The sequence below is a fragment of the Nothobranchius furzeri genome, chromosome 14 (assembly GCF_043380555.1).
Source record: "Nothobranchius furzeri strain GRZ-AD chromosome 14, NfurGRZ-RIMD1, whole genome shotgun sequence".
NCBI classification, from domain to species: Eukaryota; Metazoa; Chordata; class Actinopteri; order Cyprinodontiformes; family Nothobranchiidae; genus Nothobranchius; species Nothobranchius furzeri.
This window is the reverse complement of record NC_091754.1, coordinates 26,318,291-26,336,035: the sequence shown is the minus strand read 5'-3', so window position 1 is coordinate 26,336,035 and position 17,745 is coordinate 26,318,291. Positions and strand designations below refer to the sequence as shown.

Genomic DNA, 17,745 nt, shown 5'->3' with positions numbered 1-17,745 from the left:
AAGCCTCCTTTCAGTCTAGAATAATGCATTTAATCACATTACGCTCATTCAGGGATACAACGAGTTGCTGTGCTTATATTTTTGTGTAGGTTAGAGACAAATCCATGAATGGGGCAAATCCCAGAATCTGATGTCCCTGTGTTCTGCTAACATGTTACGTGTTGTTTATTACATGCAGGGCAGATGTCGGCTGGATTTGTGTGATTAAGGAGGGGGGGGGGGGGGGGGGGCTACATCAGGGAAGCTGCTCACGCATTAATGTAGATGCAAAGGTGTGCCTTTTAAATCCCTCTGCTGGGATGTGTTTCTGTTGGCATCTGTGACTTTCACTAAGCACCAGGATGGTTCACAGCGGAGTGTGAAGCTACCGGGATCGGAGTCAGCTCCTCCCAGTCGAAGGCTGGCCCTTGGCCTGACAAAGATGGAACTGTCCCGCTGGCTGGGGAGTGGATTTGCCTTAGAGCTGCTGCTCCTCCGCATTTAAAGGAATCCGCTGAGGTGGTTCGAGCAACAGGTTTGGATAATTCCAGCTCTCCTTCCTGTGGAGGTTTTCCAGCCACATTCTCACTGGCAGGAGACTTCGAGGCAGGATGAAAACTTGCTGGGAGGGTTTTTTTTTATCCTCTTTGGTGTGGGAATGCCATGGGATTTTCCTCTGATGAGTAAATCTGCAAAGTGCATCACCTTAATAACATATTGTGATCTGTTTGTCATTAATGAGGACACACGTTAGATTTTAACTCTAAAGCCTGAATAGGTGTGAGAGGGTTAGTTCATCTATAAATGTATTTGTAACTTTTGAGCAGCCCGGTGTGGTGCATAAACAGGTTTCTACGAGCCATGATTCCTATCTGCATGCCCTCTTTCCCACTGGAGCTTTATTTTTTTCCCTCTACTCTCATTTCTGGGCCTAAAATCAGGTTAGTGTTTTATAAGGAGCTTAGCGCAGAGGGCCACAGTGTGCCACCAATGTAATAGAGTAACCCTCCCTCTGCCTCTCTCTCTCTCTCTCTCTCTCTCTCTCTCTCTCATACACTCTCATCTGTCCTCTTTTGTGCATTTGCTTATCCTACCATGCAGTGACCTTCTCCTTCTGCCTTTATTTCTGTTTTTCTGCTTTATTTTTTCCCCTTCTTCCCTCTCTCCTTTACCTCTGCACATCTGCATACGTCCTGGTTAAAGGGGGAGTTTAATCATTAGGTTTGGCTGAGAACTCTGCAGGAGAGGAGGACAAACAGGAAGAAGTGAAGCTGAGCTGCTGGTTCGGACGTTCGGTAAATTCATTCAATTTTGCAAAGGATAGTGTGTGAATGTGTGTGTTTTCATGGGATATTCCCTGTGAATTTCATGCTACATGGGGACATTGTGATTAAAACCTCTTCTGTGGATTACTCTGCTGCTGTGAAATTTTACAAGGATCTATCTGCAATGTCAGTAATCCCCTGGATTATATTGTTTCTTTAGAGGTTATGCTGTGAAAAATCAAAACCTCCATTCTATTGGGATTTAAATTCCATTCATTGCAGAGGTTTAAAACATGTTACTATTTTTCAAGTTTTCTGGATCGATCACGTGCCTGTAGCATTTAAAAGGAGAAAAGGGCGATCTCCGTGATACGAAAGGTGCAGTATGGACTTTGCATGTTTGTCCATAACCTGGCATATCTTGTTTTATCAGTCAGCCAAGCATGATTATGCCCTGTTGACTCGTTGGCTGCACAGACAAAACAGTGTGAAGCGCAGAGACTGGCTGTTTCTCAAAGGGAACCAAAACAGGGTTGGTGACTATATAAATAAATAAAAACATAGAGCAAGAATGACCTACATTCTGGCTCCAGGAATAAAACAGCCTGGTCCGAGCAGCGAGGCTACCTGAGAATGACTTTTAGTTTGAAAGGTTTGGGCAAATTAGTGTTTCTTTTTTTCTCATTCTGGTCAGAATTGGCTCTTTCATTTTTGGTACAATGATTACAGTTTGCTGATCTGTACAGAGTCAAGTCCCTCACCCCGCCTATAGGGTGGCTCTGTTCCTGATAATGAGATGTATGATGAACCTTTGGACTGCACGTCTCTGACTTGTTCTTCAGAACAAAGGATTTTCCTCTCACAAATGGTATCTCTTGATTATTTCTCTTGTTTAAGCATACTTTTGTTCTCTGTTTAGTGGTTTTTAAAGAGATCTGACTGATGGAGCTCTTCTCTGGAGATACAGAGGAAGGCACAGAGGAGATCACAGGTGAGGTCGATTCAAACGCTTAGAAGTAAGAAAACAATTTGAAACTTTTACAAAAAAAAAGGCGTGCTAAATAATGTAAAAGGGTTTGTTGAGCTGACTGAGTTCATTTCGGCTTCTTAAGCTGCTTTGACCTGAATCTGTTTTTGTTTTCATCTCTGCAGGACGTAAAAACTCCAAAATGAAGTCTCTGAAAACTCGTCTCTTCAGGAGGAGTAAAAAATCGGGTGCAGAGGCAAATCCCAAACTCAGCCAGTCAGCTGGCAATGTCGCCATTGGAAAAGAAATGGGATCAGATGAAGACTTGGTGTGAGTGTCTGCATGACAAAAACCTCTCTGGATGCTCAGATCCATTTTCTCACCCTCATTCTCTAAATCTGCTTTCAGTAACTCCTCTGGGATGATGGGATCCCGAGCGTTGTCCCATGACAGCATCTTTCTGGATGATCAGACCCTGACAGATTCTGAACCAGCCAGAGTTTTATCTCAAGAGAACGTTCACAGTAAAATCAGAAGTCTTCAGGTACCACCTTGCCTTAAATGGATCAGAACCAGAAAGCTGGGTTAACTCATTAAATGGCATCATTGTCTGCTGCTTTCACAGACAAAACTTCAGCTGCAGAAAATGCATTTTGGACCTCCACCTTTGGTTCTGCCCATCAAAAGTCCAGAAGAACCCACGAGTCAATCAGAGGAATTTCTTTTCTTCAGCTCTAACGACGCTCCAGGGGAGAGAACACACACAAAGGTAGTTTATCATCTCAGTTACACACAGTTCACGCTGACTGGCTGAGAGCTTTAGAGTTGGTTGTTGGATATATTTTGATTTGTTGGTAAATTTCTTATGTGTAGTTTTTATTTAGTCTGTTTTCTTATGAACATTTTATACATTTTGACTTATTAGGAAAAGCACAGGTGTATAAATGAGGGCTCCATGCCAATTATTATGTTTTCTCGCAGCTGCAGAGGTGGAATGCAGCCCTCACCATTACACCTGTGCCTTCCTAGAAGGTTGCTGTGAAATAAGTCTGTTGGTCAGTTTCTCTCGTGCCTCATTTACACCCAGAATGGAATGGACTCAGTCCGGTTTTTGTATGGCTTCCGGGCGACTTTTGGACGAACTGCCATTTACATCGACTGTGAATTATGTGGAACATCTCCAGACATGAGCTCATGCAAGAGAACCAAATGATTAGAAATTCAACATAATATGTTTAAAGATATACTTGTAAAAAATAGTGTGAATAGCTTACACTGTGAACTGATATCGTTGATAAAAACAAAAAATTCACAAAAAGACAGATTTGATTCTGAATCTAACTGGAGGCACATTGATGAACTAATAAAAATGTACTTGCATAGTAGTGTAAAGCACTTTTGGAGTCCTCTGACTCTGAAAGGTGTTATAGTATATAGTTTACAAGTGTGGGTCATTTATGATGAACCACATCTCACTTGCTGTCTGGCTCGTGTAATTTCTTCAACTTCTTGACGATCCGCATCTGAATCCGCCTCGCACGCAGCCGATGTGAATGCTCTGATGACTTTTGGTCTTAGTGGAAGCCTTACGGAGTTTGGACCGCATCCGCTCCACACTAAATAAATATGGTGTCAGTCATCTTTGTTGTGATGCTCAGCACTCACCTGTTAAATACCAGCTGCTCTTAATGTGTAATTTCTCCCTGCATAAGTTCTCCCCAGCTCTTTGTCCTGTCGTGTTCCTGTACTCTTCCTTTATTGTTTCCATGGTTACCCACACCATGTGTAAATGCACCCTGATAACATCGGTGATGCTGACTCTAAAACATTGCACTGTTATTAAAATGTGTAATCACTTTTGTACAGAAGGATCTTAATGCGTTGTGATTAAACAAATAAGAGTTAGATGGACTGAATGAATGATAGTTAATAAATAATTTGATTTACTTGGAAAAACGTGTTAAAGTTTATGAAATGCATTGTGTGAGCAAGTGCATTAACTTGATTTGATGTTTTTATCTTTTCCGACATCCCCTCAGCCAACTTCTCCTGTAGTTTCACCCGTCCCCAAATCTGCACCAACCAAACCATCACCCCTGAATGCATTCAGTCCTTTTCCAGTTCCAACTAGTTCCTCCACAGCAACCATCGAGCCCCCGCTGGACTTCAGCGCTCCGGCTGAATTCACTTCCTCTTTAGATACTTCTGCTGCACGCCACCGGCTCTCCATTAAACCCAGAAACCAGAGGGCCAGCACTAAGAAGAAAAGCACAACTGTGGTGAGATTTGCTTGCCTTAATGCTCTTGACAGCAGCAAACGCACTTAAGTAGCACTTAACCATTTCTAAGATGTCATTTCAAAACGTTTCTCCTTTTTTCAGACTCAACATGGGTCCAGCTTAAACAACCTGAAACCAGCGGAGAACCTTGAGTTTGTGGAAGAAAAAGAGCAGCAGTGTGTTGCACAAGAGAGAGAGGCAGAAGAGAAAGAAAATGTTGATATTTCTCGGCGTCTTACAGTAAAATCTTCTGAGGTGTCGGCAGTAACATCAAAGGAAGCACCCAGATCGTCCAGCCAAAGTTCTTCCCACCAGGTTCATGAAACGGTAGCCCCCCAGGTCCTTCGGGTCAAGCCTCACAGGCGTGTGGACTCACTGACTGCTAAACGACCACACTCCTCCTTCATCGAGTCAGAAATCAGAGAAAAGAAAGAAAGTTTAGAAACACAAGTGCTGTCTGAAGGCAAGACCAAAGTCCTTCCCGAGCAGCTCAGCTCCGTGTTCACATCCAGGTCTTCTTCTGCTCCAGGTGAGGAGGACAACAGAAGACAGCTACAAAGACCACCCCCAGGATCTGGCTCTTTCCATTTGTCCATCCGTACTGTCAAAAACCAGGATGGAGAAAGACCCCGATCAGGCAGTTTCGGAGGAAGGTTGGAACAGACTGAAGCCAAGAACAAAACAGCTGGAGGAGCAGAGGAGAAGAAAGAAAAGGAGGATTTTAAAAGCACGCAGCTGAAAGGAAGCCCTGTTGCATTAGAAAGACTTGGACAAGAGGGATCACCCTCCAGACGACCAGCCAGTCTATGGGACAGAAAGACCAACCTAAAGAAGACAGAAACTGTGACAGCAGCCCTAAACGTCCCCGCAGAGCCAGCCGCTGTCCAGACCGAGGAGATGGAAAGCAGCCAGGAGCGGGTGGATGATGCGGAGGAAGCAAAGGAGGAGGATGGGAAAACACCGTTTGGCGTTAAACTACGCTCTACATCTCTGTCGCTTAAATTCCGTTCGGACTCCTCTTCCCCTCGACATTCAAACACAGAGGTTTCTGAAGACCAGGATGCCAGAAGGAAAAATCAGGAAACAAGCAACAGCACAAATCGAATGCCAGAAGCACTGCCAACGAACACGACCAGCGTTCCCAGAGCAAAAGGTGAGATTGAATTCCCTCATAGAAATGACCTTAACTCAAATATGAAATGGTGTTTAAATATACTGCATGTATGGTGTTTGGCTTCTGTTTCTGCATGTTTAAGTGCACGATGCACAGATGGCTGCCGTGCACGTTTCAAAACAAGCTAGAACCCACTTAGTAAATAATCAGTCTAGAAAGATAAGACTTACCGGTAACAGGTGAACTTTGCACCCATTCAAACACCATTCAGTAAACTTTAACAACTCCTCAAAGCATATCTAACAGGCTTGTGTTGCTCCTTAGACCCAGCTCCGTCTGGAGTGGCTCTTTCAGTCAAGCAAAGCGCTTCGCTTCTGGAGAATCCTCCCGCCATTCCCACAGAAGCCCAGACAACCTCCTCACACAACAAAGAAGCAGAAACTGCTCCCCAGACATCCTCGTCCGAGGTGTCCTGGATGACTCTGGCGATGGAAAAGACCAGAAGCCTCCAGCAGCTTTTCACCAGCAGATTCCCAAAAGAATTTCCAGGAGTGCAAACCACCGCTCGGCCACAAGCACAAGCTCAGTCTAAACCTCAAGCAGACACCATGACTCAAGCACAAACAATGAAGGCTCAGCAGAGTGCACACCAGCCACCAGTGGGCCCAGTGAAAGAAGAATCTGAAAGAAGAATTCAAGAACAGGTTGTCAAACCATCAGATGTGGCGAAGCAACAGAAGATTATATTGAAAGAATCGCAAATGTCCAAACAGCCAAATGAAGGTCAGCCTCAGCCTGCTCAGGTCCCCCAACGGACCACTCAGTCTCCTTTACGCTCGGCTTCACAAACCACATCTCAGCTTTCACAGGGGAGCGCATCCCAGTCTCTCACTCAGTCGTACCTTTCTTCAGCCCAACAGCAACCACCATCCTGGCCCAGTCGAGGTTTCCAGACAGCCCTTCAGATCAAATCCATGACCCCACCTCAGGCATCAGAGATGGGTGTCACATCAGCTCCTGCTTTAGACTCTGCTTCGGATAAAGAAGGCACAGTTCATAAGGAGAGTCCATCACTCTTTTCCCGACGAACGATCTGGACTGGCTCGGTGGCTGAGAGGGCTGTGTTTTTAGAGAAACGGGGGGAGTGGACAACACCGCCATCAACGACAGGGGTTTGTAAACTATTAATAATGCTTGATTTTTCTGTTCCATATCATACACGTTTTTGTTTTATTCTTCTAACCAAGTATCGGTCTCAGGTGGAAACGAGGAAAGCTCAAATAGAAGTACAGACATCAGCCGACACCCCCACCATGAAACATCCAGCTCTAAGCAAAGACACAATGGCAGAAATCAGACAAGTGGTTAAAACAGCAGGTATGTCGAAACACGTGGTCATGTTGATCAAGCCTGTTTGCAGAGCTGCTATGTAGCAGTTTTTGCTTCCAATTTTCAGAATCAAGCCCCATCAAAGTTCCAGAAAAGCCTCCCGAGGACAAATGGCTGAGGAAAAACATGGGCTCACCTTCATCTCCATCTTCGCTACACACCAGAGCTTTGGAGCTGCAATCTATGTCTGACAGCAGCCAGCCATCCTGGATGGAGCTGGCCAAGAGGAAGTCAATGGCTTGGAGTGATAAGACCATGGACTAAGAAGGAAAACCAAGATTAAAATAGCAAACCTGCACACAAATACTTATTTTTTCCAGATATTCTGTTAAATGTTGGCTGTGTGAGAGGTGTTGATCAAGCTCTGGTAAATTTAACATCTGCTTTGTTTTTATTTTATTGTAAAGAGTTCATGCCTCATTAAGGGATGAAGAAAGAAAAGAGTATATGGAGAGATTTTAATATAATCCAGATTAGAAGTGTTTATGAATTAGCTGTAAATTGATGCAGCAGTTTAATGCTGGGAAAAGTTTCTGTTTGACAATTAAATTTCTAATATTGTTTTTAGTTGTCAATAATGTGAATAATGATTGAGTTACTCTGGGGGAAAAAACTAAATAACTATATAAAACATTATTTAAGGTCTTTTCCAGAAAACCACATGGGCAGATAGATTGCATAATTTGAGATTAAAACCCGAACAACAATCCTGTGGATTTACAGGAAATGTTCAGACATTTGGCCTGTCGCTCCTCCTACTGTTCAGACTCTATAATGTCCAAAACAGAATCAGAATGTGGCTCTAGTCTACATTCAATCCTGCATGTTTTAACTGTTTTCCTGCTCAAGCACAGCTCACTTAATGGATGAAACCCTTCAACAGCATGCCCCTAAATTCTGCAGAAGCCTGTTAATCAGCCATTAACTAACCAGGTATACGTTGGAGCAAATAAACATTAAAACATGCTTGAAAATTGCCCCAAACCTTTCTGCTTCAGCGACTGCGGTTTGAAGAAATGAACATATAAAAACATTAAAATAAGAATAACGACCATCCATTCAGTTGGGACCACCAGTGTAGTATTACTACCTATTTGTTACTATTTTTTTTTCTGTGATTAAATCTAATTATATTTCAGGTGATCATCTCAGGATCTAAACATTGGGAACCATTGCCCTACAACAGTGGTTCCCAAACTGGGATCCGCAACCCCCAAGGGGTCAATATAGATAAATGTGTCTACGTGTGCTGAGGTTGTGAGGTTACCAGTGTTAAATTTGTGAACATAAGGTTTATAAAATCCCTGAAACACACTATATGATGTAAAACAGTGATAAAAAAAACAACTAAAGCCTCCAATTTCTATTTAATTTTTGCAAAATAAAGTTTGTAATTAATAATTTGAATGGAGGTGAGGACCCAGGGTTGTCTTGGACAGAGCCTCTGTCACAGAGGTAAGGTGGTCCTCAAGGAAAACGGGTTGGTAACGCAACCATTGAACACAGATCCTTGTCCTCCAGGTAAATAGGTCCAAATGCAGTTTGATGAAGCTCATTATTATTGGACATTAAAGTAAAAATAATGTAATAAAGGCAACACATTCTGTGGAACTCCTCAGCAGCAAGTTGAACGTGAAGCTGCGTTCCCTTTAACCACCAGTAGAGGTCACCATAGAAGCAGTCTCGTGATTTAAAATCGCGCGCGCACGCACGTGAGTTTTGTAAACAAGTGTAATATAAGTTTCAGTGGGAGCACGGGCAGAATGTCTTGACCCCATCCAGAACCCGAAAACAGCACCAGTAGGCAACAACTTATAAAAAGAGCCTTTATTCACACTGGCAATAGTAAAACAATAACAAACAACAATAAAACACTAGTCCTTCACGCCTGGGACGTAATTTTGGGGGGGGACGGGTGGGACATGTCCCCCCCACTTTTTCAAAAGGCAGTTTCGGTCCCCTTCACTTTTTTCCGTCCAAAAACAATATTACGCTCCATTAAATGGATTTGATTGAGCACTAGGACCGAAACGGAAACCGGTTTCCTATTAGACCCACCCAAAAGCTAATCTATTGGCTCTGCTGATACTTGCTAACGTATTATTGGCTGTTGCTGCTGTCACTCAAGTTGTAAACAGTCAGAACGTGCTCACGTTGTTTTGCTAGTTTGGAGCCGCAAGGGAACACCGGTACTGAGTCACATCGTCAACTAGACGCTGTGTAATATCAGAGCTCAGCTCAGCTTCCATTATATAACATTTGAATAAGTGTTCATTTGTGAGTCTTTGGTAGTTATGCACAGCCAGGCGGCAGCATGTCAAGAAACGAAAGTGGATATAAGAGACTTCTTTCAAAGTCAAAACGTAAGTTGGAACATGTGACACCGCTGCATTAAGCTCAGACTCACCTCCTCCTTCACAAACATACTCAAAACTAACTTTTACAAACTAATCTCCTCCACATAACTGACTCCTCAGACACAATTTATTCGTATTATTATAATTTATTATTATTATTATTACTATTATCATGATTATTATTACTAGTAGTAGTAGAAGTGTAACTTCAAAACTTTTATCATTTAACTTTATTGTAAACTTATCTATTGCAATGTATATGTTTACATTAAAAAGCTCTGAAAAATGAACAGTATCATCGTCAACAGATTTTTTTAAGCTTAATGTCAAATATGTACTCTTTTCATTAGATTTATCTTATTTTTTCCATTTATTTTTTGTGTGTTGAAATGCAACAACTGTTTAAACACGTTTAAGGGAAAAAAACATATTTAATATGTTTTTATACACTCAAATTGGTAATGAATAATTTACACATTATATTAATAATAATTGTGAATCATACTAGAACCATCCTGTAAATATTTCTGTTTGTTCCATTCCAAAATCTCCCACTGTTTATAGTTCATGCATCTTTTTTTCAGGTGACTGACAGAGATGCAGGAGGAGAGACCGGTGAAGGTACAGCAGGAGAGGCTGTAGGAGATGGAGGACGAGAGCCTGGAGGAGATGGAGCAGAGGCTGGAGGCTCACAGGTGAGGATGAAATAATGAAGATACGATAGACATAAAATTGATCATTGTGACAAATGTTAGGGTGATGATCATGTGTAAAACATTAGTTCAGCATGTTCTCTAACACAGCAAATGAAATAACGGCCAGATCTCAGGAGGGACCGTTTATGTATAAATACTTTTTATACTTTTGACTAGGCCTGGGAAAGTAACAAATTTTGCTGGATGATATTTTGTCCAACAAATTGTTGATGATAAACGATATCATTGTCAACATTATCTAGACCAAAATAACCACTAATATAATGTTAATATATCATAATAATGCAAGTACACCCTTTAAAATGCAACAAATAAACCTTCATTTAACATTGAAATGTCCAGAACCAGAACTTCTAAATGAATAAAAAAACAAACAAAAATTAAATAAAAAAAAGAATCTCACTCCCTGTTAGAAAATGTTGCACCAAAAACAATAAAAAAAGACCCAAAACAATAAATACAATGGCCTATCCATTGTCAACAGCCAAAACTGCACTTCAATAATGATAATAAATATTAATGATAATAGAGTTGTACATTTTTTAACTTTGATATATATATATATATATATATATATTGAGGATGGAAAAATTATTGAGATGGGCATGTGACGTGTCAAAGGGTCTTTACATAACACCCCCACCCCAAATCCGCACAAGCCTGCTGTGTCCCCCCCACTTCTGAAATCAAAATTTCGTCCCTGCTTCACGCTAAAAGCCAGATGATAAGCAGGAATGAAAACAAGCAGCGGTACTTAGCTGTCCCAGTTTATGCGACCCCCTCCCCGGAGTCTGAGCTTCCGATACCATCCAACGCCCCGGGGTGCAGCTTGCGAGGACGGCGGGTAAATCCACAACTTAGGTCCAACTGCCAGAGCCTGCGGCGGCAGATGTCGGCGTGGTCTCGGCACCCAACTACTCCCAGCCCTCGCTACCTAAAGAAGGCGTCAAGCCTTCCCTCCTATCACTGGAACACTGCCCACCTGCTCAACTGTCTTTGTCGCCGGCAGCCCTAAACGACTGCGAACGACCCCACCCCCCAGAATCCGGTGCCACAATGACAGGTCGACCACACGCCCCAACTCGGTAAATCTGTCACCCTTTTGTTCTCTCCGGCCTCTACCCAGAACAAGGACCAGCCGGCGTCCAATCACCACGCCCTCAGAATCCGGCAACTCCCGTCTTCTGTCCTTCACACAAGAATGGCCATGAGGTCCCGTTACTTTCCATCACTGGCGTTCGCCAGTCTCCTGTGTTTGTGCCAGAGCTACACCCTGAGGAGCTCCGTGTTCTGGGTGGTGACCCACAACGTGAATGTGTAGGACAATGATCTGTTGGAGGAGGACGCGCCAGAGTTGCTGGTGGACGGAGTGGGGCTGTGGAAAGCCAACATCCACGGAGACCGCCTGGCGAGTCCCGTAGAACAGGCCAAAGCCAAGAGTGGGCACGGTCCAGTGCAGCTCTCCTCTCGCCTCTTCTATCGCTTGGAGAATGTGAAGAAGTCTGGCAGCTGCTCTCCTCCTCATCCTCACCAAGAGACTGCTCGCACTGCTAGATACATCGCTCACTATAATGACATCTTGCCACCATTTCTACCCAGGATAAGGTAACGTCACGTGTAGTTTCTTTAAAAGTTTCATGTAAAATGTTAGCAGTGATGTCTCATTTGAGTGTTTGATACCCCCTGGCGGTTATTGTTAAATTATTTTGTATAACCTTGTAGGCTTTGTTAAAAAATTGCTAAATAAAATAAAAACTTAGACAATCTTTGGCTTAAAAATAACTAAAAAGGTCTAAATAGAAAATATCCTTAAAAACATAGCAACATAAAAATTAAACAGAAGGAAACTAAAATGAAATAAGAAAATATGACAAGAAAGCAAAGATTAAAATACAAGAATATTAGCTTCTTGAAAAATAAATTTCACAAAATAGTAGAAAAACATTTCAGCACAATTTATGTGCCTGCTTAAGCTGAGAGCACAGTACATGAACAATATCCGGTAAGAGAAGCCATGTGATCGAATGATCTCACCCAGTGAGGTGGTGTTTATGGCAAAGAGAAGACGTCCTTGTACAGAGCCCACAGGAGTCCCCCAGGGCTCTGTACTAGGACCTCTTCTATTTGTTATATACACCACCTCACTAAGTAAGATCATTCGATCACATGGCTTCTACTACCACTGCTATGCCGACGACACCCAGATCATCTATCATTCTTACCGGACGACCACACAGTCTCCGCACGAATCTCGGACTGTCTCTCTGACATGTCAAGAGGGATGAAATCTCAGCATTTCCAGTTCAACCTCTCAAAAATCATCTCCCGCCTCGACTACTGCAATACCCTTCTAACTGGTTTTCCAGCCTGTACTGTGAAACCTTTTCAAATTGTCCAGAAAACAGTGGCGCGTCTGGTCTTCAATGAGCCTAAAAGAACACGCGACCCCTCTGTTCACTGAGCTCCGTTGGCTACCGTTTGCTGCACGCATTAAATTCAAATCGCTAACAGTAGCATACAAAGTCCTGGATGGTACGGCTCCCATCTACCTGAGCCCTCTTGTAAAGGCTTATGTCATGGGCCAACCACTCCGGTCATCAAAGGATTGTCAGCTAGCAGTACCTATACCACGCTCAGGACAATCCAGACTCTCTTTATGTGTTGTTCCACAGATGTGAAATGACCTAACAAGCACTACCAGAACAAGGGTGTCCTTGTCGATTTTCTAGAAACTCCTGAAGACCCAGCTCTTCAGAGAGCATCTTCTAAATTAGGACCCTCCCTGCACCAGTCCTCCACTCTACCATCCACTCCTTGTTCACTTCCCTTCATGATTCATTATGCTGCCTCACTGCCACCTAGGACTGACTGATTATTGTTTTGTTGTTAGCCTCAAGGGCAACCTGCTGGCTTGTAAGTTGCTTTGGACAAAACCATCTGCTAAATACATAAACATAAACAAATTCCCTTTGCAGGCCCATCACCTGCTACTGGATAGGAACTGCTCTGGAGTGGTTCTGCCCTTATCTGTCAGAGCGTTCTTTCTCTGTGTCAATCTCCAAGTTTCGGTCCTCCACCACCTCCCTTACCCATGGTGTCCCACAAGGTTCTGTGCTGGGGTCTCTATTCTTCCTTCTCTATCTGCTTCCTCTTCAGCACATCCTGAGCTCCATTAAAGTTAAAGTCCCATAGTCATCATCACACAATGGTCAAATTCATCTCCACATTTCACCCATCCCCATGGAGGGGAGCAGTGAGCTGCAGTGGTGGCTACACTCGGAATCTATTTGGGGGTTTAACCCCCCAATCCAACTTCTTAAAGCTGATTGTCAAGCACGGAGGCATTGGGTCCATTTTTAAAGTCTTTGGTATGAGTCGTCCGGGAACTGAATCCCGATCTCCCACTCCCAGGGCAGACACTCTACCACTTGGCCACTGAGCTGGTAGGACTCTCCTACCATCTTTGCAGATGGCATCCAACTGTACAACTCCTTTAAGCCCCATGAGATGTCTAAGTTGCAGCTGTTACACACCTGCTTAGACTCTATTAAAACCTGGTTAGGGAAATTTCTAAAGCTGAACGAAGATAAAACTGAGATCTTCATCTGTGCCCCAGACAAGCTGGTTCCCAAAGTCAGAGACTCTCTTGGTCAGCTTGCTTCTCACACCAAACCTTCTGTCAGGAATCTTGGTGTGACCTTTGACCCAGCTCTCACCCTGGATTCTCATGCCAGTTCTCTTGTTCGCTCTTCCTTCTTCCATCTCAGGAACATTGCTAAGCTGAGTCCCATTCTGTCCCGCTCTGAACTTGAGACAGTTCTCCACACCTTCATCTCCTCACGCTTAGACTACTGTAACTCTCTTTTCACGTGTCTGAGCAGAACCTCCCTGAACCGTCTACAGGTGGTTCAGAATGCCTGTGCTCGGCTTCTGACCAAGTCCTCCAAACACACCCACATCACCTCGCTTCTCCTCCAGCTTCACTGGCTGCCAGTCAACTTCAGGGTTAATTTCAAGATGCTGGTTCTGGTTTTTAGGGCCTTACATGGTCAAGCACATTATCCGATGGTGATCTTCTCAGTCCCTACACCCCCAGCAGGTCCCCGAGGTCCAGTGACCAAAGCCTACTGATTGTGCAGCGCACCAGGCTGAAGACCAAAGGTGACAGATCATTTGCTGCTGTGGCCCCCAGACTCTGGAACTCTCTCTCCCTGAGCCTGAGATCAGTGGACTCAATGGACTCCTTTAAAAAGCAGCTGAAAACTCACCTGTTCAAGCTGTTTTTTGCGTGACCTTTGTCATCACCCTCTCCTTATTCTGTTCTTATTCCACCTTTCCCAGGATCCACTGATTTCCCTCTTTCCTATTCATTTTCTCTCTCCCTTTCCTTACATTTTTTAATCACAATTTTTAATTATTTCTCACTTAAAACATATTTCCTAATTGTTTTAAAAAAATCTTTTTTATATTTAAATTTTTGTGAAGCACCTTGTGATTTTTATCTTGAGAGGCACTATAGAAAAGATCGTTTTCTTTCTTTTGCATTTATTGTCTCCCATCTTTGTGAAATTTGCATTCATATTTGATTGTTCAAAATATGTTTTAAACCTAAAACGACCATAAAGGATGTAGATAGTAAATAATAAGATATTAAAATATTTACTTTTTATAGATTTTTTTAGCCTCATTGCTGCAGCTACTGTGATGTTACAGAGCAATTTTCATTGACATCCTGTGTGTGTGTGTGTGTGTGTGTGTGTGTGTGTGTGTGTGTGTGTGTGTGTGTGTGTGTGTGTGTGTGTGTGTGTGTGTGTGTGTGTGTGTGTGTGTGTGTGTTGCTCACATCAAAGGTCTGCCATTTGGGAACATTTTCTCTGTGATTGATGGACCGCTGGAAAACAGCACTGGTGTGATTTATTTCTACATGACGCCCATGGACAACAGTGGTCGACCTGATGAGTAACCCTTATGCTTCTCTTACCTTCTCGGAAGCTGAGGGTGACTTCTGCTGACAAGTGCATGAAATATTTACCAGCTTGTCCTTGTTTTGATGAGAATATCCTATGAGTACAATTTTTAGATGTATTTTGTTTCTAATCAGCTCCCTCTGACCTGGATTGAAATGTTTTAAACAAACTCCTCCTTGGTAGAGGAACTTAAAATAACTTGTTTTAATAAAGGCAGATTCTTTTCTTCTGTGTTTTAAGGCAAATGGTGTATGATCCAGAGGATCCCAGATGTGCTCGACTCACACTAACAGGCAAGATGGTGGAGGTGGCCCCGGATGAGCTCGCTTGTGGAAGAAGGCAATGTTCTCGAGGTAACGGAGCTGCAAGCAGCTGTAGTGGGATGAAGCAACATTTAGTTCATATGTAATGAGATGTTTTTGGTTTTTATTTGAGAGTAGACATCCTGCAATGGCAGAGTGGCCAGTGGGACATAAATGGTTCTTTATGAAGATGGATTTGATTCAAGTCTGGCTGCAGGACTGACTGGGGGAGTATTACTCTTTCCACTGGAGGATTATTTCAAAACTGTGCCTTTCTGAGGTCTCATCGCCTTGTTTCATTGTGACACAGATGCAATTTCTTATGATGCGTGAATGTACTTATAGTTAAATTCTCAACTGAACTACCATGTGTTACAATCTTTGTATTGTCTGTTTTAAGAATTTGCACTAAAATGGAACTAAAGCCCCTAATGTATTTGTAATTTATCACACCTAATTTGCATTCTACTCATTTCCTTTTTTTATATTCATTCCAAATATTTTAATGAGAAAACCTATTTAAGATGATGATTAGATAGTTAAGAAAACTGTACATCTGTATAATTTAGAAAACAATACCTCAATGTTCATTTTGTGATTTTTGAGTGTTTATCATTTTGTCCTAATAAGATATCATTTTTATTTATTTAATATAAGTTTAAATTCATACTTTCTTGGACCCGACCGATATATCGGCCAGCCGATATTATCGGCCGATATTGGGGTCAATAACAGTATCGGCTATCGGCCAAAAAGATGGCCGATATGGCCGATATTGCGCTACCTATCCAGCAGATGGCGCCAGCTTTACGAACTCATGTTGTGTGGCTCCACCCCTTTGAACACAAATTATTGTTTTGAAACTTTTTTAAAAATGTATTCTTATTTATGTTTCTTATGTGCAATTATTTCCGGTCCAGGGTGAATAAGTTCACCAAGTTAACTTCCTCAGAGTGTTACTTTGTTACAAAGCACAAGTATTACATTTTATTTATTGCTGCATTTTTATTATTTTAATATTCTTATAGGGATCTTCTGTCCCTGAACTTGTGTGTTGTTAGATTCCCCAGAGTTAGCCAAGTCAGAAAAAAACAGTTTGTAACCAGTTGTTTTAGCATAAAGCAATGGAAGGGAAGGGCTGCATTCATAAAAAAAACACCACAATGTATGTGAATTCACTTACATTGTTTTATGCTAAACTAAGAAAACCAACTGCTGCCAGATCATATTGGACTGGTTATAAAATGTTTTTTCTGATTTTTCTAACTCTGGGGAATCTTAACAAGACACAATTTTACTGAGTGGTGCAATATTCCTTTAAGTTAAAATGTATTTGTGGAAACCACAGTTTACAAGAAAAAACTTGAATGCTAGATTTATGCTGTGACTGAGTTTGTGTGTTCTGTTGTTTTTGAGATCTGCAAAATAAATCTTATTTGCATTACTTGGAAACCCTAATGTGTTATTAAGACAGTTCTTTGGTGTGTAATAGAGAAATAAGTTTGCATCAAGAAGGCAGGCAAAGAATGAAGGGTTTAAGCTTAAGAATTTTTTTAATTATTTCTTTTGTGTGAGGGAGATTTATCGGCCATTATATCGTTCCCAAAAATAGCATATCGGTCGGGCCCTAATACTTTCTTCAAGAGCTTGAACATGTTTAACTAATTAAGTAAATCTGTTTTAAAAAAATCTCATGTAAACTTTGAGTAAAATATTTATAACTAAGTGATATCTAACACCACTAATAATATATCATTTCACACTAAGTGTTTTACTGCCATGCTGTTCTTCGTATTTTATATTTTTCTATTGCTTTTTATTTGTTTGATAAACTGGAAATAGTGTTTTTGTGTTTAAAAATAAATTTGACAGCATAAAATGGCTCACTGATAAAGATGAATCTTGGTGGAGAAAAAGTTTTACCAGCTTTTTGAGTGTAACAGCAATACAGCACTTGTAAGTAAATAATTATTTGTAAAAAAAAGTTTGGAGAATACATTTTAAAATATCGTGAAATAAAATGATATGCGTTGACTAAAGGTACATTTTGAACAGATCTTTACTGTCCACTAGGTGATGCTCTCCTACATTAATTGTAATAAGGTGAAAGGCTTTGGGTGATGCTTTTCTACAGTAATTATAATGAGGTGAAAGGCATTGTGAAAAATAGAAGTTACTTACTCGAAACTTCTAATAATTTTACCGGGATATGACATCATTTAAAAACCTGTTTTTAGAAGTTGCAGCAGATACATTATTTAATTTAGAATAAATATAAAGTTTTTGGTTCAATGACCACAGGAAATGTCAATTAATTGAAAACACTTTCAAAATAAAAAATCCATTTACATTTGAACTTGGTTTCATTGAGATTTTGTTTAATTTAAATGACTTGTCTTTGGCTTCACTT

At 41.6% G+C, this 17,745-nt stretch overlaps 2 protein-coding genes across 4 annotated transcripts; both read left to right on the top strand.

The window, feature by feature from the left end:
- Nucleotides 1-1,014: 1,014 nt before the first annotated feature.
- cracdla (cracd like a) lies at nucleotides 1,015-7,556 on the top strand. 3 transcript variants are annotated; one of them, XM_015966138.3, is made up of 11 exons: nucleotides 1,015-1,274; nucleotides 2,164-2,235; nucleotides 2,397-2,541; nucleotides 2,620-2,755; nucleotides 2,837-2,980; nucleotides 4,251-4,490; nucleotides 4,593-5,643; nucleotides 5,929-6,387; nucleotides 6,517-6,776; nucleotides 6,864-6,981; nucleotides 7,061-7,556. In XM_015966138.3, the coding sequence occupies exons 2-11, from the start codon at nucleotides 2,187-2,189 to the stop codon at nucleotides 7,255-7,257; spliced, it is 2,799 nt and encodes a 932-aa protein (XP_015821624.1). In that variant the 5' UTR covers nucleotides 1,015-1,274; nucleotides 2,164-2,186; the 3' UTR covers nucleotides 7,258-7,556. The 3 variants fall into 3 exon arrangements, with proteins under 3 accessions (XP_015821624.1, XP_015821623.1, XP_054602776.1); XM_015966137.3 differs by having other exon boundaries at nucleotides 5,929-6,776; XM_054746801.2 differs by lacking the exon at nucleotides 1,015-1,274 and adding an exon at nucleotides 1,309-1,776 and having other exon boundaries at nucleotides 5,929-6,776.
- A 527-nt stretch (nucleotides 7,557-8,083) lies between these two features.
- creg2 (cellular repressor of E1A-stimulated genes 2) lies at nucleotides 8,084-17,732 on the top strand. The gene is given in 9 exon segments (XM_054746803.2): nucleotides 8,084-9,356; nucleotides 9,935-11,637; nucleotides 11,640-11,671; nucleotides 14,910-15,007; nucleotides 15,009-15,081; nucleotides 15,251-15,362; nucleotides 15,365-15,386; nucleotides 15,474-15,553; nucleotides 15,556-17,732. Coding segments are annotated over 8 exon segments (846 nt in total). The 5' UTR covers nucleotides 8,084-9,356; nucleotides 9,935-11,267; the 3' UTR covers nucleotides 15,615-17,732.
- The last annotated feature ends 13 nt before the right edge of the window (nucleotides 17,733-17,745 follow it).

Coding starts and splice junctions, on each gene's coding strand:
- cracdla (XM_015966137.3), top strand. CDS start 2,187: ATGGAGCTCTTCTCTGGAGATACAGAGGAAGGCACAGAGGAGATCACA. Junction 2,542..2,619: donor GGATCAGATGAAGACTTGGT/GTGAGTGTCTGC, acceptor ATCTGCTTTCAG/TAACTCCTCTGGGATGATGG. Junction 2,981..4,250: donor GGGAGAGAACACACACAAAG/GTAGTTTATCAT, acceptor ACATCCCCTCAG/CCAACTTCTCCTGTAGTTTC.